The 24850-nt window shown below is 47.8% G+C and overlaps 8 protein-coding genes across 8 annotated transcripts; 3 read left to right on the top strand and 5 right to left on the bottom strand.

Annotated features, from left to right (window-relative positions):
• Positions 1 to 170: 170 nt before the first annotated feature.
• Positions 171 to 2626, bottom strand: EDB93DRAFT_1151778 (amino acid/polyamine transporter I). Its single transcript, XM_041449732.1, has 10 exons — positions 1987 to 2626; positions 1813 to 1931; positions 1683 to 1758; positions 1221 to 1632; positions 1158 to 1166; positions 898 to 1101; positions 703 to 848; positions 603 to 650; positions 516 to 546; positions 171 to 465 (listed from the first exon to the last, which is right to left on the bottom strand). Exons 1-10 carry the CDS (start codon positions 2247 to 2249, stop codon positions 283 to 285), a joined length of 1491 nt encoding a protein of 496 aa, XP_041306675.1. The 5' UTR covers positions 2250 to 2626; the 3' UTR covers positions 171 to 282.
• A 20-nt stretch (positions 2627 to 2646) lies between these two features.
• EDB93DRAFT_1288354 (uncharacterized protein) lies at positions 2647 to 6489 on the top strand (the record flags this gene model as incomplete). The annotated part of the gene is made up of 4 exons (XM_041454532.1): positions 2647 to 3183; positions 3243 to 3721; positions 3774 to 4060; positions 4113 to 6489. The coding sequence occupies exons 1-4, from the start codon at positions 2988 to 2990 to the stop codon at positions 6487 to 6489; spliced, it is 3339 nt and encodes a 1112-aa protein (XP_041306674.1). The 5' UTR covers positions 2647 to 2987.
• A 325-nt stretch (positions 6490 to 6814) lies between these two features.
• Positions 6815 to 9352, bottom strand: EDB93DRAFT_1251439 (major facilitator superfamily domain-containing protein; the record flags this gene model as incomplete). Its single annotated transcript, XM_041453157.1, has 18 exons — positions 6815 to 6838; positions 6893 to 6959; positions 7009 to 7154; positions 7214 to 7237; positions 7291 to 7297; positions 7346 to 7663; positions 7716 to 7787; positions 7841 to 7977; positions 8031 to 8136; positions 8184 to 8192; positions 8252 to 8403; positions 8462 to 8499; positions 8557 to 8570; positions 8640 to 8746; positions 8799 to 8962; positions 9017 to 9081; positions 9144 to 9165; positions 9220 to 9352. 18 exons carry the CDS (start codon positions 9350 to 9352, stop codon positions 6815 to 6817), a joined length of 1605 nt encoding a protein of 534 aa, XP_041306673.1.
• Positions 9353 to 10091: 739 nt separating this feature from the next.
• EDB93DRAFT_1151751 (amino acid/polyamine transporter I) lies at positions 10092 to 12120 on the top strand. Its single transcript, XM_041449731.1, is given in 10 exon segments — positions 10092 to 10417; positions 10479 to 10597; positions 10652 to 10727; positions 10778 to 11186; positions 11205 to 11207; positions 11245 to 11253; positions 11307 to 11513; positions 11563 to 11708; positions 11761 to 11808; positions 11865 to 12120. The coding sequence occupies 10 exon segments, from the start codon at positions 10155 to 10157 to the stop codon at positions 12076 to 12078; spliced, it is 1494 nt and encodes a 497-aa protein (XP_041306672.1). The 5' UTR covers positions 10092 to 10154; the 3' UTR covers positions 12079 to 12120.
• A 467-nt stretch (positions 12121 to 12587) lies between these two features.
• Positions 12588 to 13851, bottom strand: EDB93DRAFT_1241175 (uncharacterized protein; the record flags this gene model as incomplete). Its single annotated transcript, XM_041451843.1, has 6 exons — positions 12588 to 12818; positions 12873 to 13189; positions 13240 to 13318; positions 13376 to 13412; positions 13463 to 13718; positions 13770 to 13851. 6 exons carry the CDS (start codon positions 13849 to 13851, stop codon positions 12588 to 12590), a joined length of 1002 nt encoding a protein of 333 aa, XP_041306671.1.
• Positions 13852 to 14513: 662 nt separating this feature from the next.
• Positions 14514 to 15860, bottom strand: EDB93DRAFT_1251436 (uncharacterized protein; the record flags this gene model as incomplete). Its single annotated transcript, XM_041453156.1, has 7 exons — positions 14514 to 14567; positions 14620 to 14817; positions 14877 to 15196; positions 15247 to 15325; positions 15381 to 15417; positions 15472 to 15727; positions 15779 to 15860. The coding sequence occupies 7 exons, from the start codon at positions 15858 to 15860 to the stop codon at positions 14514 to 14516; spliced, it is 1026 nt and encodes a 341-aa protein (XP_041306670.1).
• Positions 15861 to 17433: 1573 nt separating this feature from the next.
• Positions 17434 to 22404, top strand: EDB93DRAFT_515523 (CHAT domain-containing protein). The gene is made up of 6 exons (XM_041456600.1): positions 17434 to 17610; positions 17672 to 17800; positions 17854 to 17926; positions 17979 to 18009; positions 18059 to 21966; positions 22018 to 22404. Exons 1-6 carry the CDS (start codon positions 17604 to 17606, stop codon positions 22142 to 22144), a joined length of 4275 nt encoding a protein of 1424 aa, XP_041306669.1. The 5' UTR covers positions 17434 to 17603; the 3' UTR covers positions 22145 to 22404.
• A 240-nt stretch (positions 22405 to 22644) lies between these two features.
• On the bottom strand, positions 22645 to 24627 carry EDB93DRAFT_1251434 (uncharacterized protein; the record flags this gene model as incomplete). Its single annotated transcript, XM_041453155.1, has 6 exons — positions 22645 to 23042; positions 23091 to 23209; positions 23259 to 23386; positions 23443 to 23609; positions 23658 to 24138; positions 24196 to 24627. 6 exons carry the CDS (start codon positions 24625 to 24627, stop codon positions 22645 to 22647), a joined length of 1725 nt encoding a protein of 574 aa, XP_041306668.1.
• Between the last annotated feature and the right edge of the window lie 223 nt (positions 24628 to 24850).

The raw sequence follows: 24850 nt of genomic DNA, 5'->3' as shown, positions 1-24850 counted from the left end.
AGATGCTGACAAAAAACCTTAATATTAGTCCTGAGCTTCGGATAAAATTCGAGGTACATTTAATTTCTAGGCACGCTCACCTGGGAGCTTACCCGACATGTGTTGTATCTTAGATAGTATTGTACCATGTAAACACAAGCACAGATATCAAGCGCTTAAGTGACGCTCTAGTCTTAAGTTAAATTTAATGTGGAAGGACCACGCACTCGTACGATATTGATACAAAGATCGTGAACTTTGGCAATACATTACAAGGAGTGTTACTACAATTATTTAAGCCTATCAAATACTGGCAATAAGTGGTTGTTGCTCTCCATTATCGATGTCTGCAACCGAAGGGTGGTATTTACGTGTCAACCGTGCGGTCAACGCGCCGTCCTCCAATCGTTCTACCTCCTCCACGATGGTGTATCCTCCCATCCATGGCAAGAAAATAATCCACAGCCAGTAATAGACTCCGCACACCTACACAACGTCAGTTTTATGTGGAGTCGCGTCGTAATTGATGTACACACCGCAAGGAGACCAAGGGCCACCACACAATAACTGAATAATGGATGTAGTCAGATGTGAACCCAAAAATGCAACAACATCAGACTTACGTTGCGTACCAGAAAGACACGTCGCTATGACCAGGTTCCGGTGGTACCCTTGCCGAAAAAATCAGTTCCGCTACGAGGCGTTGATTCGGAAGGAAAATACCAGGGCATTATGAGAAGAAACACTGTACTGAGGAGGTAAAGCGAAATGTAGATATTCCTTGCGCGATACTTTGAAGGCGCGAGGCTAGCAAGCGCTCGCCGCCTTCGAAGAAGCCATAATCCTATAGCCATCGCAGCATGGAACACCTGCGACTTGTGGATTACATTATACGCTGCGGTCGAGTAAAATACTTACTAAATTAGGATAGGAAGCCAAGTCCAACAAGAAGTTAAATGCGTCTCGAGCTGGGAGGGCAACTATTGCAAATACTGTGAGAAGGTACTTCAGACATACGGGTCCCAATGGTGTGCCGAATGGCTTGGTCGATGCAAAGAATATCGGATATGGAAGCAGCCCCTGACGGGCAATCTCACGCAATACGCGTGTCTGACCAACTGTCTGGTCGAACATTAATTTTTGCATCATAACAAGCAGCTTCCAAATGCATGGCTCACCACGGCGATCTAGAAATGTGTTTTGTGAGCAACTCGGGCACACGAAATACAAAGATGACGCACAATGTTGCCAAAGCAACTTAAAGCAACCATGATCGGCAGGGTTTTGGCTGCGAAGCTCCCTCCGTATACACGTTGGAAAAATAGAGCCGCAATGAGTTGCCCAGAATCGCTCATCTCGTCCTTTGGCACCGCTGCCACGTAAGCAACATTGACGAAGAAAAAAAGACATGTGACTAAGAGCAGCGATAGCAGGCCGGCTTTGCGTACTGTGCGGACAGGGTCACGCGTATGGACTTCACCAATGACATTAAATGCGTTGTGCCAACCAACGAAGGCATAATTAGTCTTGACTAGGGCGGTAGCCAAAGAATTTGAATTGGTCGTGCTCCCGCTGAAGGGAGACCGAAAATTGGCAAGAGGATTACGGATGTGAGTGAAACCACCAAGTACGAGGGCGCCCGTGAAGACCAAGCTAAAAGCAAAACCTATCAGTGGATAACGGATGGTGACCGAAGTGCTCACAAGACAAGAGAAAGAACCTTCAAACCACTGAGAAAGTTCACAGCTCTTAAAGACCACTTTGTAGACAGGGCGACGACTGGGTGGTCAAATTTCAGAGTATGCCTCGACGCAAGAAGCGCAAGCAGCTCACAAGCCATACTAACAGCACACACTGTTACAGCGACAATGGTTTGCCTTTCAGAAGTAATGGGAACATCGAAAGCTGTAAGCGCATATTGCGCAAATACAATGGAATTCGTTGCGCTAAAACTGGTCAGCGTAGATGCATAAAAATCCCGTTCAACATGCAAACTGTAGCACGCACGACAGAAGAACTGAAGTTACAGCAAACATTACTGGGACCAAAAACTGTGGACGAGGATACGCCTGCTCCAAGTACACAACTTCTGCCCCGGATCTCTTTGGGAACATACTTGCATATTCACTGTATATCATGAGACCTCCGAGTGCAAACAACGGAGCCAACAACCAGAAGACGAAGAGTAAGCCGACCGAGCCAACAGAATTCAGTATGACGCCTGGGACAGAGTATATTCCTGCGCCGAGTATTTGCCCGATATTGAGCATAACGGAGGACAGCAAGGTAACCTTGTAACCCAAGGGATTGTTCTGTGGATGACGTGAATATTTATCGGATACAAGTGAATTTTCATTGCCTTCTCTATTGGCGCCCCCGCTACTGACACATTGTTTCCTTCATCTTGCGCGTCCTCACTTTGAGCGAAGATTTCGGAGTCCAGGACGTCGTCGATGTTGGTCATGGGACTGCTGACGGTGGGTTGAAAAGACTGGTAACTGGGGCTGTATCATACTTAAATATTGAAGACCTAAGAAAGTCGAGGCCTGACAAAGTGTAACTAGTAGCCATCGACTACCATTATGGCGCAATCACTACCACTAGCACTGCGGCAACCTTTTTAAAAGGTATGGAGAATGGTCAAAATTAGAACACGTGTGTCATTACTAAAAATCCCCCTGAAATGTTACTAAGCGAGCATAGGCTTCTCATCCTAACAAGGCCAAATACCCCACTGCTTCGCCAGTACGGCTCCAACAAGACATTGTCGAAGCTGAAACCAAGCTGAAACGACTTAAATTTATTAACAGGAACACCATGACCTTCGTTTAATTTTACTGCCTACTTGCCATGTCGCCCATCATGGCATATATCTGTCGTGCCTCTTACCTGGGTAATCATCCGCTACACCATCGTTGTTTCTGGTATCTGTCACTATCTCTACCCGCTTGATCTTATCAGCCATTTGTTCCTCAGCTCTCCCTGTTATTCAGCCAAAAAATTACAGCATGGCGCTTCAATCTCGTCCAGTGCCTATGAACGCTTCGTCGCATCACTCTAAGGTCAAGGTGTCCCTGACGCTATCTGACCCCATATTTGTTGCTGGAAATAATATTTCTGGAAAGATGGAAGTTGAATGTCTCGGAGATGGTGAATTCGGTCTTGGAATTGGTCTCATGATGGTTGAATTATTCGCCGTTCAAGGTTTGTGTATTTTATTCAGTATCGCATGACCGTCAAATAATGCTTAATGTATAACTCAGAAATTACGTCTCGTGACTGCTCAGGCACTTCCACCTTTATCCATTCCCGCAGGCTGTTCCAAGGACCAGGACTCCCGCCCTCGAATGCGATCCAAACTGACTTCAATCTTCCACCTGGAGAATCGACCCTTCCGGCCCATTACTACCCTGCACGTCGTGGTCTCACTACATTTTTCTTTCGCTTTCCTCTCCCGCCTTTGTCCCCCGCCTCAATATCATTTGGTCCTGCTCAAATACGTTACGAAATACGAGCAAGCGTTGACGTTGCTTGGAGAGGAGAGAAACGCCTTGTGACTGATCACCAATACGTCAATGTAGTCGAACATTTCGATATACAAGCACCGTCGAAACGCCCTCAAGGTTTTGCTATCGCCGAGGGTGGAAACATTTGGGCCCAAGCTTTCGTCACGAATGGTCCCATTATCGCTGGAGGGGTCGCTTGTGTCGACTTACAGCTGAAGAATCATTCGGTCAACTGGGTTTGTTGTGCTACCTCTCGTTTTCTATAGGCTAACTTAACACATTTTGCAGACGTGCGGAGTCACACTCACACTTTCTCGTGAACTTCGACTGCTGTCACCTTCTGTGGATAAGGACATGTTTAAGATAACCGACACAGTCACCGAGGTCGAGTTCAGGGGTCACGAATATATGGTCCCTCCTGGCGTTGAGGGCGTTGCTAACTTGGTGATTAATATTCCCCTGTCTTCCCGTGGATCTCATGGCGGTGCTCGCGTCAGTGAGGTTGGAACCACAACCGATTGTTTGTTTGAAGTTTGCTGTAACCTGAGACTCCGGATCGATATGCCTATTGGGAGGTGCGTCTTGTCACGCTCATTCTTGGGCAATGCTTTGATCAAGTACCTTCAGCGAGCCTGTCATAATTATAATTCCGCTGTTCATTCACCATCCTTTGGCCGTACCTCAAGCACACACGCCACCCTACGCCATCCCTGCAACTTCACCACAGCCGTATGCATCACCCCCTACACACCCTTATCTGCTCCCACCGTCTCCTGACGTGGATCCTCATTTTTCATCACAGCAATACGACCTACTACATGCGTACTGGCCACCACCATCTCAAAGTGCAGATTATAAGCCTTTAACTCCTGCATTTTCGGAGCAGTACTCTCCTCGGGATTTATCTTCATCTAATCCACACTTCCAGCACTATACACCACTACTGCCTCGACCAGCATCAATCGAACCTCACTCCCAGATGCCGTATTATGATACAGGCTTACCATCAGGACTTCCTATCTCAGCAGCTCTGCTTCCCCGTCCACCTATCTCATCTTGCCCTCCACAGGCTGCTGAAAGCAGCCCTCAGCACCTCACAGATTTGGAAGAGGGCAAAGGCGCTCGTGCATCCCGCATCTCCCGAACTCTGCGTCTATCTTCTCGACACCGCTCAGTCTCGCCGCTATCGCACAGGTTTTCCTTGCCTCAGCCCTCTGCTCAGTATGTGTCCCCTAGTCGTCCGCACCCCAGTGCAATCCAGATTCCCACCCTTCCTAATCCTCACGATTCTCAAGGTGTATTACACTCACCACGCCCCATCCCATCACCAAAACAGTCCTACTCAGGCCCTTCTCCACGCAGCGAGAATGTGTGTGCCCTGGAACGCATGGCAGACGAAGTCGGCAAGCATAGTGGCGATCTAAGTGCAGATCTTCCAAAGTCTACTGATTACTCTGCGCCCAAGCCTGAGTTGGAGCCCAATTGGTCCCCTCCACCGACGGCACCACTTGCAGCTATCACTCCTGTCAAGTTCCCTCGCGCACCGACTGAGTTATCTGGCCTGAGCATTAAGTACGTCAAGGGCGCTCTGCAGGAGAGCGGTCTGGACGCCCTCGAGCGGCGCCTGCTCGCAGAGGTAGGGACACGCTGCCAGGATGCAAGTGAGCTGCGTCCGGATGTGTGCAGCGTGGTGCAGCCAATTAAGATTCCGGCCAGTGAGGCTCCCGCAGGTGTGAATAGCAGCACCATATCGAGCCTGACGCTTGCAGATCATGACGCTTTCCCACGAAGTGGCGAGGACGAGCGGGAACGGGACCAGGACCAGGACCATGATTCAGACGAGAGGACACAGCACCGAGGTGGCCGTCACAGTCAGAGTGACGATGAATGCGAGGTGCGCACTCAGAGGGGATGGAGGAGAATAAAGGGTAGGCATAACGAGGAAGATGACGAAAGGCAGGTCGCGCAGAAGCGGGAATGGAAGCAGAGGAGAGGCAAGGAGGGTGATGTGCGGAAACTGCGTAGTGAAGTTAAAGGGCGGATTGCGGCATGGTTAGGGGAAATCGACACAAGCCCACCGCTTGTGGATGATTCATTATCTACGATGTCGCCCACTACGTCCCGCTTCGTTCCCACCACTGATAACAAGCCTTTCGTGCCACCGCCATCGTCGGGCGATCAAAAAATTGGAGGAATATCATTCGGCGACAACGTTTCTGCAGCTCCCAATCCGTGCTCATCTGGCTTTGTGACTATTTCTACGCTCAAGGATGCTAGCACTCGATATTGTGCTGCGCCTGCACCAGAATATATGCATGGTAGCTTCGATGCAGAAAAGAAATATTTTGCCACGGAGTCGTTGGCACCAGGTCCAATATTGAGAAGGATGTCCACGGGCCAGTCAACACCTATGGGTTCTCTTCTGAGTGTACCGCTTGCAGGACCGAAATCCCCCGATATTGCAAGGGCTGATCCCATATCCACAGTCACTCGCCATTTCTTGTCGCCTCATCACTTGCGCCATTCACCTCAACCGCCTGGCCCAGAGGTGAAGTATGACGTCCACTCTGCACGCGGAGGGAAAGGTGGCAGGGTCACTGAAGTCGCTTCGCTGTGGGCAGCAAAAGCAGATACGACTCCAAATAGGGCTTCTCAGCTCGTGAAGAAACCTGTTAACCATGGGCGAAAATTGCCCGTCAAGTCCCATGGTCCGGCCGATACGAGTAGGGAGGGACGCGGGAAGGCCACCAAAGCAACAACAGTCCCTGCTGTTATTTCATCGTCTCATGCTGTGCCCATGCTTTCATCTACCGCTTCTCTTGCTCGTGCATCACCCAACACCCAGACTCTAGCGACACGCCCTCTACCTCCAATGATTTCGGAGACAATATCAAATCTTACAAGTGTTGTTAAGACTCCCATTCCCGGAGTTACTCGCACCCATGGTGACCTTGGATTTGGCCAGGCGCGTCTCAGGGACTTAATCAAGAAATATCAAGGATAACTTACTTGTTCGTTACTGTATGACCAATGTATGTGACTTGTGTTGTAGTTTTATTTCTTTTGCTTTTTTTTTGTTTTTCCTTTGCTTTGTTAGGACTGGCTCAAATTGATTTGCAATCGATCATAAATAAAGCACTCCGTTCCAGTTGCACCATGATTTATAACAACATATGTCTGTATACTACATTGGCCGTTGTCTCTTCATCTCCCAATCGAAAAAGCGCTTGATTGTCCCTACGTCCTTGCACTCTCGACTGTAAAGTGTACAACTGTCCGTGCGCGAATGAAATTGTGCATGAGTCGAGCGTTGTTCTCTCTAACCAGCATTACAAAGCCATCCTGCCCGCAGTCTGTAAGATGAGACAATAGGTGCATACAAATCACCAGATTCATGACGGACTCACTTCGATAGGGAGCAATATCGTCAAGATGGCTGCAACCATAAATAACGCAGCAGACACAAAGACAGGACTGCAATGCCATTATCAGCTTTACAAAAATAGATGCGATCACGACGCACCCATTCGCCGTGTTTGCTGATGCAGTGCCACTGAGCGGTGTCGTGGCAATTTTGATGAGAGGGGCGATAAGTCCGCCGATGCGATTCAATGCAGAACAGAGTGCGTCACCCGTACCACGGTGAGGTGCCGGGAAGACTTCTGGGGTCTGCAAGATGCGGGGCCACATTTCAGGATCTTGGGCAGCTCCTCCAGTATATCACTCACATATGCATACAAGACTCCATACATCTAAAGGGGAAAATTAATACATGATGATACTCAACTCAGTAAGTCACCCGCACCGCATTCCTGTATGTAGTCAGCATGTGCGTTTTGAGCTCAAGTTTAAGTACGCACTGAGTAAGACCAGAAGCACAAGAATACCCGAGCACTGCAGCTGTCGTCGTGCTCGTTGTGAACAAGAAGAGGAAGAGTCCAGTCAGCATGGTCGACACAGCTAACACAAGTTTCCTTCCCCCTACGAACCACCGACCAGTGCCACGAGTATAATCAACCGTCGCACAAGCAATGAGAGATCCGGGGACGCCAAGGACGGATACGATCGAGTAGTTGCGGTATGTCTCGCTTACGCTTGATGAACCGGATGCTGAATCTTGTGCGGAAAGATAAAGGGGGAGGTAGGCATTGAAGAGTGGGTATGCAATGCCGATTAAACTGAACATCCGAAAGTCAATAAGGGTGAATACACAATTTTTTGTGTACATACCCCCAAATAACGATGATAAGGGTCGTGTTAATTACCAAGCGCCTGCTGGAAAAGAGCGGACGGATGTGCGAACTGCAGCAGACTCGTTAACCAATATAATGTTAGAGCAGACAACATACAGCGACATTCCAGAAAAGGCATTCCAGACGATAGTGGACAAATTTGGTACCGGCTTGGATGTTGTGTCACCAGATATTGCCTGCAGATCTTCAAGTTTGAGCGTAATAGTTCTACCATTACGCCTTGCAATATGTTCCAGGACCTGCGAAGATATCCGGTTAAGCCCGATAACAATCAGTAATGTTATGTTAAAACCTTGATGGCTTCTTCATCACGACCTTGCGCCACGAGATATTTTGACGACTCCTGCACGTCAAAAACAAAGAAGCGACATATGAACATCAAGAACGTCAAAGCACCGCTAAACAGAGGAATTAGGTAGAACTGATGCGATCGCGTAAAACATACAGGGTATACCTGGAGACAGCCATTAGCATCAATTTTGTGTACTAGAACGTCACTAAGATGCGACTTACAATGCGTATCGCCATCCCATGTTAGCAGATTTGGCGCACTGGCCACTTGGTATCAATGGGTTACAGGAGAAGTTGGCAATGAAACCCCAACTGATTAAAGATGCTACTAATTGCCCTAACGCCCACCAGACTGACAGAAGAGTCAAAGTCCACTAGGAGTCGCAGATTAGATACCTAAACTCTGATAAAATATCCTGGTCACTGACGCACCTGATGAGACTGTGGAATATGTTCCAGATACAGGGCGCCTTCGGGTGCATGGATGATAAATTATGAGGGCGTCTCTTAGTCAGAACATCACTTACCGTCAACGGGCAAACTGCAAATACCAACACCAATATGGAGTGTGATTAGATCGGGGTTTTCCCCTAGATACAGACGTGCTCACTTGCCACCGATGCCAAAGCCCATGCATGCTATAAGGGAACAAAATGTCACAAAATTTGGTGCACCTCCTGCTGCCAATCCAAAGAGGCCAGCGAGAAAGAGTGTAATCTTTTAGTCGTCAATCAAAAAGTCTGCTACATAACTTTGAGTGTGTACTTACATTGAAAGATAACCTTCTTCCGATAAGGTCGGCCATAACGCCCCATGTTGTGGCGCCAACAATCAATCCAGCGAATTCTGCCAGGATGGCGTACTCGACCCGAACCGGATCAAGCTCCTGTTGTACCTGTGGAAGAACGATTGCCAAACCTTGCAGCCAGAGATCTAGTAGCAACGACCAATTAGACGAGACACGTGTGATATATATGTAAGTCTCACTGTCTGCGAGCCATCCTAGACCAGTAATAACAAAGAGCTGCCATTGATAACGACCAAAGCCAATCCTGTTCGGTGGAATGGGTTTGGGTTATCTACTACCACGAGACTGTGACTGTGCTCAACGCACTCTTCTTGAAAACATCTATTGACTGATGATATGAGCAACAAGTCGCCAACTAGTAAATGAAATGTTTCTGGCTTACTGAGATTACACTTGAGCTGATAGTCCCTTCCGATGCCTTCTGGACGAGCGTCGACTTCAGACGCGACGTCATAACTGAGAACGACTTGCTTTTCTTCCACCGCAGTGTCAGAGTTCTCGTGAGCAGCGGCCATATTTCAAAGGGTAGTGCTCAGCAACCAGGAAGTCAGATGTAAATTGAAAGGCGAGCGATAGTAAAAGTTCTGAAGCAGAGCCGCTATATGGACATTTCCCGAAGATATTTATGTTCTCTTGCCTAAACGTTTTAGGAAGCAAGAGTTCCGCGATGCGCCATGTGCAGGAACTGTTCATTTCCTTGGCGTATGAGCATTGGAGCTGAACTGCGATAAGAAGCCGTGAGTCAAGTGACCGTACCGAATCGTACGCGATGCATGGTCAAAATACTTCTAGTCACACCGGTCGTAAGTCAGTAGCACGTGAGAGATCCAGTCGCAATCCAAAATAATCTAAAAAATAATCTTAGATTCGTAGAAGAAGGGAAGCTCAAGCTAAAAACGCAACTTGGCAAGCCCCAAGTTGACCATTTTTCAACTCCGCTCGCACGACTCTTTCTCCATGCACGTGACGTCACTGCCCCGGTTCCCAGTAGTAATCGCGTCCATACTATGTTAGTCAATGGCTACAGGTCCAAGGCGTCGACTTTCGTAGGTCTTGAAAGCTATGTAAATATGATACAGCACCGGTTGCCAGTCTTATCAACCCACCATCAACAATCTCATGGCCAACATTGACGCCCTGGACTCTGAAGTCCTCGCTCAAAGCGCGGATGCGCAAGATGAACTTGAAGGAGACAATACGTCAGTAGCAGGAGCGCCAATAGAGAAGGCAACGAGAATCCACTTATATCTGATAAAATACTTACGTCGTCTGCAGAACAATCCCTTGGGTTACAAGGTTACCTTGCTGTCCTCCGTTATGCTCAATATCGGGCAAATACTCGGCGCAGGAATATACTCTGTCCCGGGCGTCATACTGAATTCTGTTGGCTCGGTCGGCCTACTCTTTGTCTTCTGGTTGTTGGCTCCGTTGTTTGCACTTGGAGGTCTCATGATATACAGTGAATACGCAAGTATGTTCCCAAAGAGATCCGGGGCAGAAGTTGTGTATTTGGAACAGGCGTATCCTCGTCCACAGTTTTTGGTCCCAGTCATGTTTGCTGTAACTTCGGTCCTTCTGTCGTGCGTGCTACAGGTTGCATGTTGAACGAGATTTTTATGCAATTGCTTCTACACTGACCAGTTTTAGCGCAACGAATTCCATTGTATTTGCGCAATATGTGCTTACAGCTTTCGATGTCCCCATTACTTCTGAAAGGCAAACCATTGTCGCTGTAACAGTCTGTGCTGTTAGTATGGCTTGTGAGCTTCTTGCGCTTCTTGCATTGAGGTATAATCTGAAATTTGACCACGCAGTCGTCGCCCTGTCAACAAAATGGTCTTTAAGAGCCGTGAACTTTCTTTCTGGGTTAAAGGTTCTTTCTCTTGTCTTGTGAGCACATTTTTCGCAACCCGTGATCCACTGACAGATTGTGCCTTTAGCTTGGTCTTCACGGGCGCCCTCGTACTTGGTGGTTTCACTCACATCCGCGATCCGTATACCAATTTTCTGTCCCCCTTCAGCGGGAGCACGGTCAATCCAAATTCTTTGGCCACCGCTCTAGTCAAGACTAATTTTGCATTCTCTGGTTGGAACAACGCATTTAATGTCATCGGCGAAGTCCACACGCGTGATCCTGTCCGTACAGTACGCAAAGCTGGCTTGTTATCGCTGCTTTTAGTCACGTGTCTTTTTTTCTTTGTAAATGTTGCTTACGTGGCAGCGGTGCCAAAGGACGAGATAAGAAATTCTGGGCAGCTCATCGCAGCCTTATTTTTCCAACGTGTATACGGAGGGAGCTTCGCAGCCAAAACCCTGCCGATCATGGTTGCTTTAAGTTGCTTCGGAAACCTTGTGCGTGATCTTTGTATTTCGTGTGCCCCGAGTTGCTCACAAAATGCATTTCTAGATCGCTGTGGTGAGCCACTCATTTGGAAACTGCTTGTCATAATATGAAAATTCATATTCTGCCAGACTATTGGTCAGACACGCGTGTTGCGTGAGATTGCCCGTCAGGGGCTGCTTCCATATCCGATATTTTTTGCATCCACGAAGCCATTCGGCACGCCATTGGGACCCGTATGTCTGAAGTACCTTCTCACGGTCTTTGTGCTAGTTGCCCTCCCAGCTCGCGATGCATTTAACTTCTTATTAGACTTGGGTTCCTATCCGAATTTAGTAGGTATTTTACTCGACCGCAGCGTATAATGCGATTCACAAGTCGCAGGTGTTCCATGCTGCAATGGCTATAGGATTATGGCTTCTTCGAAGGCGGCGAGCGCTTGCTAGCCTCGCGCCTTCAAAGTATCCTGCAAGGAATATCTACATTTTGCTTTACCTCACCAGCATAGTGTTTCTTCTCATAATGCCCTGGTATTTTCCTTTCGAATCAACGTCTCGTAGCAGAACTGATTTTTTCGGCAAGGGTACCACCGGAACCTGGTCATAGCGACGTGTCTTTCTGGTACGCAACGTAAGTCTGATGGTGTTGCATTTTTGGGTCCACATCTGACTACATCCATTATTCAGTTACTGTGTGGTGGGTCTTGGTATCCTTGCGGTGTGCGGAGTCTATTACTGGCTGTGGATTATTTTCTTGCCATGGATGGGAGGATACACTATCATGGAGGAGGTAGAACGATTGGAGGACGGCGCGTTGACCGCACGGTTGACACGTAAATACCACCCTTCGGTCGCAGACATCGATAATGGAGAGCACCAGCCACTCATTGCTAGTACTTGATAGGCTTGAATAATTGTAGTAACACTCCTTGTAATGTAATGCTAAAAGTTGACGATCCTTGTATCAATATCATACGAGTGGGCGGTCCCCGATGCGAACGCAACTCCCATACCGAATTTAGCTTAAGACTTAATGTACTGTACGTTTGCCCATTACTTGCACAAGAGACCATCAGGAGGCACAATTGTCCGAGTCACGACAATTTTAGTACTACATGTATCGAACTTCATCAGGTAGACCCTCAGGGTCTACCTGTCTGCCGAGTGATACGAATAGATCTTGAGCTTGAAGGAGGCAGGACTCGGAGGCGTTGTAGCGTCTATCCATCCAACAAAAAGCTTTTCAGTTTTGTTGTCATATAGCAGTGACAAGCAACTGAGACAGTCACGGTCATGGATCCACTGGCAGGTGTTCATGAACTTATCCCTACTATGAAGTACTCATACATTTCCCTCCCTACTTCGAAAGATTCTGCTGGCCTGGAGCATGAATACAACGTCGCATCATCCTCATGCAGTACCATCTTTTGTTTCATCCGCCTTCTCCGGATCGGAATACAACTTCTCGACAGTGCCCTCTTCAGACCCTGCTGTTCGCCGCTCGATATTGGTCTCCTCTATTTCGTCACATACGGTTGCTGAGAATGCCATGGTCGTACATGCTGCAACAGCTCGTGTTTGCTCCGAAGTGATTGCCCGCCCGCTTGCTACACGAATGATGATAAGTAATTGGGCAATGCCCTGGAAACAGGTTATCATCAGATACACCGGTAACACGAGTTTCTGTGTGCTTACCTGGACATGACTGATAGACAAGAAACATAGATTGGAAACGTCGCTATGCATACCGAAGGAAACTATGAAAACAATGGCATAGGCAATGTATGCCATGGCGGACTCGACGACCATGAGGACGATGGTGTCATAGGTGCTAGAATCATATTCCCGTATTATCTGCTTCATCAGGCCTCGCATGGAGAGTAAACGACTCGTCACGAGGACGGAGTATGTGACAGTGAGCCCCACCTCGAGGGAGAGGTAGGCTAGTTCGCTGTTGATATTGTAGAATATGGCACCGCCGCTCGACTCGACTATGACAAGAATCGCCATCGCTATTCAAGATGTTAATGACCACGGTCGTTTGACAAACGATGAATCGTACCAATCATTGCAATGTAGAGGGTGATCATCGGGACCATCACGTATCTTGCCCAATTCCATATCACAAAACATCGGTAAAGCTAAAGTATTCCAAAAATCAGGCCTGCACCGTCCGTAAGGCAGATTATTTGGCTCACAAGCAGGGCTTGCATAAACCACTCCATGACTATGTAACTGGATGAAACTGTTAACAGTCTGCACATGAATCGGAAAAGGCACTTTACCAGGAAATCGCCACGACATTGATATAATAATTCATCTCATTCTCAATCAGTGTGGCTGGACCACCTGGCGCATCACGAAGGTCAATCCAGATCATCTCCGTATATTTTAGGTTCCCGGCGAGACCTATCGTCCCCAATACAAACGTTATAAAGATGTAGGCAAGAAGAACCAAGCGATTGTGTGCGATCCTCCCCCCATGTCGAGGCCGTTGCATTAGAGCGATCGCAGCTTGTACTGTAAGGATGAAGAATCCGCCTGTTACGGTATCTAAGTTAACTTCCGAATTGTTGTATACTGAAGACTCACCGTAGGATACTGCCCCCAACATCATTCCGTCGAGACGGGATCGCTCAAGCCACAGATCTGTCGATGGGGTGTCGGATGACATGGCTCGGATTTTGGTCGCGGACGAGATAAAAGGTCACTTGGGCGAGACAACCAGACCAAGAGCTCGATACGCCCTACCCTATGATGAAGATAGCCAAGAAGACGGTCAGGGACGAATGGGGAAGAACTTCCGGAGAAGCAATGGTTATAAAGGGACTCAGGATCGATTCAGAATAGAATGAACCAACGCTTCCGCTTGAGAATTGTAACTCATTCTGAGCAGAACAGGATTCCCAACATGTGGTCGCTCTCATCCCTGGGACAGCGTGTTGGTCAGGTAGCAAGTCACGTACTTACTTATGCAGAGCAATATCAGATTATAGCGGTGCGACATTGAGAGTGGGCGGCTTTGTTGCGCACGGCGTCCACCGGCGGACCGGCACATGCCAAGGACTCGGATGAGACGGCTTACGATCATGAATGATGATTGGTCTGATCATACTGCGGTGCGAAGTGGGTGCGTTTTCAGAACATATCATTGCAACACCTTCACTGTGAAAATTGAGACATATGCAGTAGGAGTGATACTGAAGAAAAAACAAGGTGTAGGGGACCAGTGGCAGAGGATCTCAAGTGATCATTTTCGGCTCCGGTACCTTTAATTAAATAGAACCGTGTCCCACGCACAGACAAGGTGCGCACACGGACGCACGCATGTACGATTCAAACAGCGTGGTCGCATAGAGTACCCGCAGTCTCGTACACAGAATAGTCAAACTAAAGTTCGACGCTAATTAAACCTTATATATCAAGTTTATACCAGACAAACTTCCGTCCCAACAGAATACAACCGAATGCTATCCTGCTCAGATCTAGCTACTCGCTCATTATTGCTTCCCTCTAGTGCGTCCGATGCGGTCCCCGAGAATACTATACACGTAGACACGTTATCAACTGGGGTTGACAGTTCGCATGTAATTGCCTGCCCCCGTGCTACACTGATAATAATGAGCAACTGCGCAATGCCCTAGCACCAGACCAGGATCGCATGAGGGACACAGACGACTGAGGTTTCTGTTTGCTCACCTGGACATAACCAATAGAGAAGAAACACAGATTGGAGACATTACTATGCAGAGCGAAGGAAACTATGAAAATAATGGCGCAGGCAGAGTATAGCATATTGGATTCGAAGACCAGGAGAATGGTGGTATTGTAGATGTTAGAATAGTCATGTTCTTGCACGACCTGCCTCATCAGGCCTCGCATGACGAGCAAGCGATTCGTCACGAGAACGGTATAAATTACACTGAGCCCCACTTCGATGCAGAAGTAGGCAAGCTGGACATTCATATTGTACCAAATGGCGCCGGCAGTTGACTGGATCAAGACGAGAACAGACATTACTGCTGAGGATGTCAGTGACTACTGTCGCTTCATAAGTTATGAACCGTACTAATCATGGCGATATAGATAGTGGTCACCGGGATTATCACGTATCTAGCCCAATTCCATATCACACAACATCTGTAAAGCTAAATGTTTTAGAGTCAGACCTGTCCCAGTCCATTTGGAGAATATTCAACTTACAAGCAGGGCTTGCGTAAACCACTCCATGACGAAGTAGCTGCAACACTGTCAACACAAAGGGTCCTGATATGAATGGGCAAAGGCACTTTACCAGGAAATCGTTACGACATTGATAGGGTAAGCCATTTCATTCTCGATTAACGCAACCGGCCCACCAGGCACATCACGAAGGTCTATCCAGACCATCTCCGTGTATTTTACGTTCCCAGCGAGGCCTATCGTCCCCAATACAAACGTTATAAAGATGTAGGCAAGAAGAGCCAAACGATTATCTGTAATCTTCCCCCCATGTCGAGGCCGTTGCATGAGAGCGATCGCAGCTTGCACTGTAAGGATGAAGAATCCGCCTGTTACGGTATCTAAGTTAACTTCCGAATTGTTGTATACTGAAGACTCACCGTAGGATACTGCCCCTAGCATCATTCCGTCGAGACGAGATCGCTCAAGCCACAGAGCTGTCGGTGGAATGTGGGATGACATGGCCCACGTTTTGGTAACTGATCAGTAGGGTGCCAGGAGATATATTGCCGAAGCACCCTATGTGATGGTGGAGATAAGCAAAAGGGATGACTGAAAAAGAGTGGGAAGACGCAGCGGTTATATGGAAACTTACAAAAGAGTCCACCTGGGAGACCGATATCAACGCCCTGACTGAGTAAAACATAATTCCCGACATAATGAGCATGACCTCATCATGCTGGGGATAATGCGACGGCAGCTAGTGTTCCTTTACGTGGCAGGTGGACCTTGGGGTGTCTTTAACAAGTGCTTAGTTATGATCTAGTACCGCATATCATCGCAGTGTAAATTTAAAAATTGACGCTGTGTGTCCAGGGGTTGCATCAAAAAGCAGCACAGATTCAGAGCCTGAGAAGTGTAAAGCTTACACTGCGTGAGTTTGAAGCGGCACCGTCACACCAGTATCACGGATTTATGATTGGTTAAGATGATCCAATGGCGGTGCCAAGCTTGAAAAGAATACTCTCACTGCGTGCAGTGAACATAACATCTGGACAGGCACTCCTACATAGACTGGCCATGGTGGCCGCCGAGTGAGTTGGTTCAACTTGGTTGGTCGAAAGTGTACGTACTAAATATTAGTACACATAGTGACCGATAAGTAGAGGACACCAAAGTAGACCCACCGGCACCTCCAACCGGAGTATGAAAGTCGCCGTATACGCAGTGAAGCTCATCACTGTTGTTCGCGCCTGTTCTGATCCTACTTTCATTAACGTTTAGAGCCCACAGCTGTGAAAGCACAATCCCATTCATACAACAGTTATGATATATTTGATGCATTGATATGTCATTATACATTGTTAATCTACAATCAATCAACTACACAGTGAGGACATACCCTTGCCACCAGATTGCCTGAGTTTCTGTGCAGGTCGCTGCGAGTCTGTGACAGATCAAAGGGGAATGGCAGCGCCGCAGCTTGCACAATTATCAAGGACGATACCGATTGCTGATGGTCACAGAAAGAAGCTGACAAGAAAGGCAACATCCATTAACTTGTTGCAACGAACGTAGGAGTTGTTATCACCAGGCAGGCAGCGGGCGGGAAAGGTCCTGGGCGGGCAAGGTTCGGAATAGGCTGACCGAGTTGATGACTGCCATGGCCGTTGGAAACATCGAAGTTTAAACTCCGCTGGGAGTGCCGCCGGTTTCACCTTGTCTATGGATAACTTGTACATATTAGTACACATGGCAATGACCATTCAGATTCACCGATACCTGGGCCTGTCATATAATACTGTTGTAAAGTGATCTGCAGTGTTTACAGGCTGGCAATGGTCACTTCAATAGTTTTTGAGGAAAGTAAGATGTCTAACGTTATTATTTGACCTTGTTGGTTTATGTAACTTGTGGAGTAGCGTTTGCTGAACCGTGACTCGGAGTCGCTTCACGTTGATACAACGAAGCATGTCAAGGTACTAATACACTTATTTTACAATGTGCAACAATGCTTACAGTTTTGATTCAGCAGCCAACAAGACTGCCGCGGCGCCGTTTGCATGTACACATTGACTCGTATGGGAATGATCGCTTGCCATCTCAGATCATCCCTATCACTCACAAACGCGTTTTTTTTAGTGATCGGCATACAAAATCATGATGAAAGGTCTCACTACAATGTATCAGTCGACTTTGACGGTGTAGAAATCCTTGGAACAACCCAGATACTTGGGGTGGGTAAAAATATGCTCAGTACTAAATATGATGCGTAAGTCAGGTTCTCATTCCACCACTTAAGCTTACTTTTCATCCTTGAAGCACGGGGAAAGACACCAGCGTTGTGCAATTCAAGATATACAAGGTTCTAGACGATGAAATGGAGACCACATTACTGGAAGGGGAGGCGCAGTATTCTCTAGCAGAACTAAAGTCTGCAAATGGCATCGAACAAGATGACGGCAAGTTTTATACGTTTGTAATCCCATAGGTGACTGACCGATGTCCGATGTAGGGTTTTCTGTAATTTTGCCTCCATCAAGTGTTTCGTTATCTGTTCGATTAATGCCTTCACAGACTGAAAAAAGGTTTGAATAAGCTGTTGGGTGTTTTTTTTATAGCCTTATGTGCCATCTACAGGAGCGATGCGGATGCTAGGTGCCTCACGCCTGTACGACCCATCCATTATCGCATGAGGTCATACTCTAATCGGGCTCAAGTCAGCAGATAATCGCTCAGAAACCGGTCTTCAAGATGTGGATTGGGGGTCGTTGAGTGATCGAGCAAACAGCCTCATTAGCAGCTACAGACAGACACATCGAGGTGAAGACATCGAAGAGGCCATCCGAATCCTTACAGCATGGTACGGTGGCTTGCCCTCCGACAGTGAGAATCGCGCTGCTTGCGCCAACAGTCTTGCTCAGGCATTCCATATACGTCTCCAGCACTCGAATAGCATTGACGACCTCGAGCAAGCCGTACATTACTGGAGTATAGTTCTAGAGTTATCGACTTCTGGATCACCACATTACGTCCCTCTGGTAGTCAATTTGGGAGGCATGCTTCGCAGGAAGTTTGAATGGCAAGGAAAATTCGAGGACTTGAAACAAGCAATTATGATGTATAGCGCCGCTACCTCTAGCTGTCCTCCAGATAGCCCATATCGTCACAACCTCCTCAACAATTACGCCCTCGCGGTTCTTAGTCGTTTTGAACAGAGTGGAGATCCTCGAGACCTGGATCTCTCGATTCAAACCCACCAAGAATGTCTGTCACTGCGACCACCTGGTCACCTAAGCCGTTTCTCGACACTGTCGAACCTTGCTGCCGCAATCTGTGTTCGCTATCGTCATAGAGGAAACGTGGATGATTTCACCAGTGCAATGGCATACCACAACGAAGCGTTAGGACTTTGTTCGGCCGAAAGTCCATCTTACGCAATCATTCTCATGAATATCGGACTCATGTTGCGGTATTCATTCCAGCGCAGCGGGGACTTGCAAGACTTAAATACAGCAATAAAGTATTATAGCGTTGCACTGACAAATTGTCCTGATAATCACCCGACACGATCTTCCCTCCTCGCCAACTACGCGGGTGATCTCAATCTCAGATTTATGCAGAGTGGAGATATCAATGACCTCGATTATTCAATCGAGCTCTATACCAACTCCTTAGCCAATCAGTCCCTCGCACATGCACATCGCTTTTCCTCCCTTCATGGTCTTGCGATTGCTCTGATGAGTCGCTTCAAGGTTTACGGCGTTCCCGAGGATCTTGATCTCGCCATAACACACATAGTATCTTCCATGGCTCTGTGTGGGCCTTCGCACCCAGAACATATATCTGTGCTTATGGTCTGGATCAATTGCCTTATCATACGCTACAAGACGCGCGGAGATGTCGCTGATCTCGATGATGCTATCGAGCACTCTGAGGCAGCCATATGTGTCTGCCCGAGGGAGAGTACTAACTACTTTCCCCTGTTGACTCATGTCAACAACGCATTGTCTGCACGGTTTTCTCGCCGACAGGACGTTCTAGATCTGAATAGGATAATTGACTACTGCGACTCGGCTCTCAGAGATGTCCCACATCACGATATCTCCAATCAGGTCTTTGCCATGGATCGTGCAGATGCTCTCCTACAACGATATTTCCATGAAGGGGGCGTGGACGCCCTAGACCATGTCATTTCATTTTACCGGGACATAATGCAAGATATATCTCGAGGACATCAAGCCTTTTCCCGTGTCCTCATTCAACTAGCATCAGCACTTCAAGCTCGCTTTGAGCAGAGCGGGAACGCAGACGATCTTAATTGCGCAGTCAATCACTATCGTACGTCATGCGAGGTTTGCCCTTCTGGTCATGATGACCACTCTGCTGCCTTCTCGGGCCTCGGAAACGCCCTCCTGCTACGATATCAAATCTTTGGTCCCCTGGATGACCTTGATGAATGCTTAGTTCACCTAGCTCATGTTGTCGAAGCTCGTGCTTTGGCCCCTTGCCATCCAGAATATCCCAAAGGTCTTGCCAATTTTGCATATGCTATTTTCGCCCGCTTCCAAAACCAACATGATCTTACCGATCTGGACACCGCTGTGAATTATCTACAGGTAGCTCGGGATCATCCCAACCAATCAGAGAGACGGCACATTTTGACCTACCTTGCCACTGCACTTTCTGCTCGTTACAATGAACGCGAAGACATTGATGATCTGCAAGAAAGTATCAAGCTTTTTGAAACAGCGCTTCCCATGTTTGCCCCAAATAACCCCCAGGCGCTTCACCTCCGCCGAAATCTTGCTCGTTCTTTGCAGAAGATGTATGCAAAACGACAAACGATCGAAGATCTGAATGCTGCCATTACCCATTTCGAGACATATTTGACAGTCTCGCCAGAGGATCACCCAGACCTGCCACTTGCGTTGATTTCCTTAGCAAGCTGCAGGCATATGCGGGCAAAAGCGGGCAAAGACGATGACGGCTTTCAGGATGCTCTCTTACTTCTTTCCAATGCCAGCGAGAAGCTGCCCGAAGCACACTCATGGTTTTTCCTCATTTACCACCTATACACGACCATTTTCGGAGATTACTACAAGTCAACAAAGGATACTTTGTTTCTAGAGAAGGCATTCCACTATCACCAGTTGGCTTCTAGCGCACCTGGAATCCACACATGGGATCAACTTACTGCGGCTTTGCGTTGGAGAACGGACGCCAATGTTTTTCATCATACGTCAGCTCTGGAAGCATACAAAACTTCTTTAAAGCTGCTTGATCGTCATATAATGGCCACTCCTACGGTTCATGGGCGCTATAAAGCTTTGCTTGGAGGCATATTGGGTGACACACCCTCACTCGCTGCAGATGCTACTGCCTGCGCGATCAGCGCAGGCGATCTTGAGCTGGCAGTCGAACTCTCAGAACAAGGCAGAGGCCTTCTTTGGTCCCAGATGTCTCGCTTTCGAGCAACCATTAATGATTTGCGAGTCGTTGATGACGAAGGGCGTCGACTTGCGGATGAATTCGAGTTCCTCAGCGCTGAGCTTGGAAGAAGGCAGTCTGACTCCTCCTCAGCTGTCAGGACTGTCACTGACGCACTGCGACGAACACAGCAGGAAGAAGAGGCACGTCAATATCGCCAAATATCTTCTCAATGGGATGTTGTAGTCGGCAAAATACGGCAAAAAGAAGGATTTGCGTATTTTTTGAACCCGATGCCCTACAAAGAGCTAAGGGCAGCTGCAATCGCCGGCCCCGTCGTTATCATCAATGTAAGCGTGAAGCGATGCGATGCGATCATCATTACCAAAGTCGGACCTCCTCGACTCATTCCACTCCCTGATGCCTCGCTAGGGGGCATTACTACCGTGTCTGATGATTTCCGCAATATCCTGCGGAATACTTCAGGAGTTGGAGAAGAGAGTGTTAGAGAAAAGCAGCTTATACCTGTTTTTCGCAGGCTTTGGGACGCTGTGTTGGCTCCCATTGTTGAGGAACTTTTGACCATCGTGCCGAAGGGCTCTCGTATTTGGTGGTGCCCAACATCGAAACTCACTTCGCTGCCCATTCATGCTGTTGGACCGTACCGCAAAGGAGCCAACAACATACTCAACATCTATGTTTCGTCATACACACCAACTCTCTCTGCCTTGATGCGCTCGAGGCGGCGAAACGCATCCAAGGTGGCGTCGAATACTCCGTCTTTCGTTTCCATAGGTCAATCAAAACCGAATTCTGGAAGTGGAGAAAAGGAGTTGGAAGCTGTAGGAGCAGAACTTGAGCTCGTCAAATCCCTTGTACCATCATCAATGTCATACTCAGAGGTATCCGGGGACGAAGGAACCTTTAGCGGGGCGATCCAAGCCTTAAAAACTAATTCTTGGGTACACCTTGCGTGCCATGGCAAGCAAGACTTCGTTCAGCCGTTCGATTCGTCCTTTGCTCTCCGCGACAAGCCATTGCGGCTTTCCGACATCATACAAGCCGAACCAGAAAACCCGGAGTTTGCTTTCCTGTCTGCTTGTCATACTGCGGTCGGTGACAAAAACGCACCTGACGAAATCATCCATCTCGCCGCAGCGATGCAATTTTCCGGTTTTAGAAGTGTCATCGGTACAATGTGGGCGGTGGATGATACTACTGCGCACCATATGGTGAAAGAATTCTATAGCGCGATGTTTAGCAGTAAGATCGACTGCACGTATGCGGCTAGGGCTCTGAATAAGGCTTCCAAAGCCGTCGACAAGGATCAAGTACGAATGGATCAGAGAGTTGTATTCATTCACATTGGAGCATAGCCTTCAGCCTTGCAGTAGAATTGGCACTTCTGTATTTTGTAGATCCGTGGATTCTGGTACGTATGGATTCGAGTAGTACATTCATATAGATATCATGTTATGATGGTCGTAGTCCGAGCCTCACGCCTGAGGCTTTGGCATGTCATCAGAAAATTCATGATGGTAGCTATGCAACTATAGGAGGCACAGCAAAGTCGGCCGGCGTGTCAGGCTGGACGAAACGAACCACTTTCGTCCGATAAAGTTCTTCCTGCTCAATCAATCATCCGCTTTCTTGCGATTTGATCCTCGTTATGAAGGCGGCTAAAGGGCACTGATGACACAAATGGCTGTGTAAAATATCTCATGTGCATAGATCTCTACATGTGAGTATGTAGAAGACAAGAGGTCGAACCATCAAATCAATATTATCGCCGAAAACCAAGGACGGTCCTCATAAAGTGGCAACAAAACAAGCATGCATACGTAACACGCAGTCCAGAAAAATAGGTTGCATGCACTCAAACAGTAGCCAGCCTGACCGTGTACTTCTCCCAACTTGGAAAGATAAACGACTCTGTCCTTGTTTTCAGATCCTTCGACTTCAGCTCTGTCAAGGTCTTCCCAGCAGACATCAGCGGAACTTCATAAGACACTGGGATCGAGGAAACTTTAATTTTCCTATCATCATTGCTGGATCGAGCAAATGGTAACTGTTTTGGTTGTTTCAGTTTGGGTAGATGCAGGTGGTCATATAGTGAACCAGCATTTCGGGGGGCTGGTGAAGTACTGGAGGAGGACGTCGCAAGAGAGGAAGACGAAGGAGCTAAACGTGATAAATCGTCGGGCGGAAGAATGGACAGCAATTCATCCAGCGCTTCACTGTTTGAAGGCTGTATTTTCAGTGCTGCACGTAAATCTGACAGCAGCTCAGCACATCGCAGAAGTAATTCAAAAACACACTCACCCTGCACAGCACCATCTAGCTTACCCAACATTCGACGCGCTTTCGAGCGTCTGTAATAACCTTTTATACTTCGATGTTGACCCAAGGCTTTCGTGCATGCTTCTTCAGCTTCAAGCCAGCTATGAATTGTCTGAGAATAAGGTACAGTTCGAAAGGACTGTGACATACTCGTTGAGTTTTAGGTGAGCCGCAGCAAGGTTGAGTTGATAATGAGGCAGCTCTGGTTCAATTGAATGTGCTGCCTTGTAGTGTTTTACGGCGCGTTGATACTCGCCTCGTCGGAACGCGGCATTACCCTAAGATCATGCAAATAAGTACGTTATTATACTGTTTTTTTCGGAACAATACTCACGAATTCTTTCTCTCTTTCTGCCTTGATGAACCTGATTTCCATCATTTGAGCGATGGTCATTTCGGATCCAAAGCCATCCCCTTCTTCAGAATCGCTCCCACCAAAATCAAGATCGATATCCCATATATCCTCTTCTTCTTCAGTCTCCCAACCCAACACGCCGCTCCCTATAAGCCATGTCACATATGGATCATTACATCGCCTAAATGACATACCTCGCCCATCCCACTCTCTTTGCTTACCGGATCTGACACCGCTCCCCTCCTCATCCTCACGTACCGTCTTTTCACAGACCTCACCCAGGTGGTCCGTAGAACATCCACAATCACACCACTTCGTAGTAAGCTTCTCCCGAAGCACACATCCGTATCCACTGACATCAAACTCCCGGGCCACTCGCCATAGAGTTTGAGCAAGCCTTTCATATCCAATGCGTACTTTTATGCGCCACTGATGATCCCATCCAGGAGGAGGGGTGGACCTTAACGGCGACTTTTCCCCGTACTTCAATTCGCATGCCTCCTCCAAGGCCTCCAAGCCTTCTGTAAGGGCGCCGAGGTGTGGTGGTTTAGTAAATGTCGCATGCGGCATTGCCTCCAGGGATTCCATATGCACCTTTAGCGAGTCGTAGTGAGGAAGTAGACGAAGAGAGTGTAGGCCGCGCTTCCGGCATACAGGAACATTATTAGAAAGGGCCTAAGACAAGTCAATAATCAGTTTTCGCTAATGTATGGAATGAGATCGAAACCACACAAATTCCCTCAATGCCGTATAAGACCACAAGACGCTCTTCGTCGAGACTCGTTCTCCAGCCTGTCGCAAGTCCATACTAACGACAGAACGAAAGAAATCCCTAATTTCTTCACAATCCGCATTATAGGCAACCCAGCTGGGCCCGCAAACAGTGATACAACGCATCACGAATGTGGGTAAGTGAATAAGAGCGATACAGAATATGTGTGTCGAAAACAGGCGCGCGATATCTTGCTCGAAGCGGATCAGGAAGATCTTCGCGATGGCGCGCTCTAGCTGCGAAACTGCTGACATGGCATTTGTAATCGTCTTATCGAGGTGATTGGGGAGCTTTTTGTGGCGATTGTTGTCTTTCCCGGACTGAGTCGTGGCAGAGGCCTTTTTCTTGGGATTTGTCGTCCTCTTCTTCACGTGCGAGTACTTTGCGGGCATGACGAAGAGCTAACTCGGTAAGAACGAAATAGAATATATGCCTGTTGGAACTGGAGGGTGATTATTGTGCTCCTGTCGTGCGAGTACAGCCGCGGCGCTTGATTTGAATCTTCAATGCTAACTTGAAAGCGGCAGATAATGCTTTAAGACGCGGGTTTAAAGTGTCCTGATGGTAGAGAAGCCATGTCAGTAAAGTCTGGAAACATTTCACAGCATATCAACA

The sequence above is a fragment of the Suillus bovinus genome (genome assembly GCF_016758785.1).
Source record: "Suillus bovinus strain UH-Sbo-P2 chromosome Unknown EDB93scaffold_36, whole genome shotgun sequence".
Taxonomy (NCBI): domain Eukaryota; kingdom Fungi; phylum Basidiomycota; class Agaricomycetes; order Boletales; family Suillaceae; genus Suillus; species Suillus bovinus.
The sequence above is the reverse complement of the archived record's forward strand: the minus strand, read 5'-3'. Positions and strand labels throughout refer to the sequence as shown.

Coding starts and splice junctions, on each gene's coding strand:
- EDB93DRAFT_1151778 (XM_041449732.1), bottom strand. CDS start 2,249: ATGCTCAATATCGGGCAAATACTCGGCGCAGGAATATACTCTGTCCCA. Junction 1,932..1,986: donor GTAACTTCAGTTCTTCTGTC/GTGCGTGCTACA, acceptor TACGCTGACCAG/TTTTAGCGCAACGAATTCCA. Junction 651..702: donor TTTCTTCTCATAATGCCCTG/GTATTTTCCTTC, acceptor TTTTTCGGCAAG/GGTACCACCGGAACCTGGTC.
- EDB93DRAFT_1151751 (XM_041449731.1), top strand. CDS start 10,155: ATGCTCAATATCGGGCAAATACTCGGCGCAGGAATATACTCTGTCCCG. Junction 10,728..10,777: donor AAGGTTCTTTCTCTTGTCTT/GTGAGCACATTT, acceptor TTGTGCCTTTAG/CTTGGTCTTCACGGGCGCCC. Junction 11,514..11,562: donor TGGGTTCCTATCCGAATTTA/GTAGGTATTTTA, acceptor CACAAGTCGCAG/GTGTTCCATGCTGCAATGGC.
- EDB93DRAFT_515523 (XM_041456600.1), top strand. Junction 17,801..17,853: donor TGGCATCGAACAAGATGACG/GCAAGTTTTATA, acceptor TGTCCGATGTAG/GGTTTTCTGTAATTTTGCCT. Junction 17,927..17,978: donor CCTTCACAGACTGAAAAAAG/GTTTGAATAAGC, acceptor TGCCATCTACAG/GAGCGATGCGGATGCTAGGT.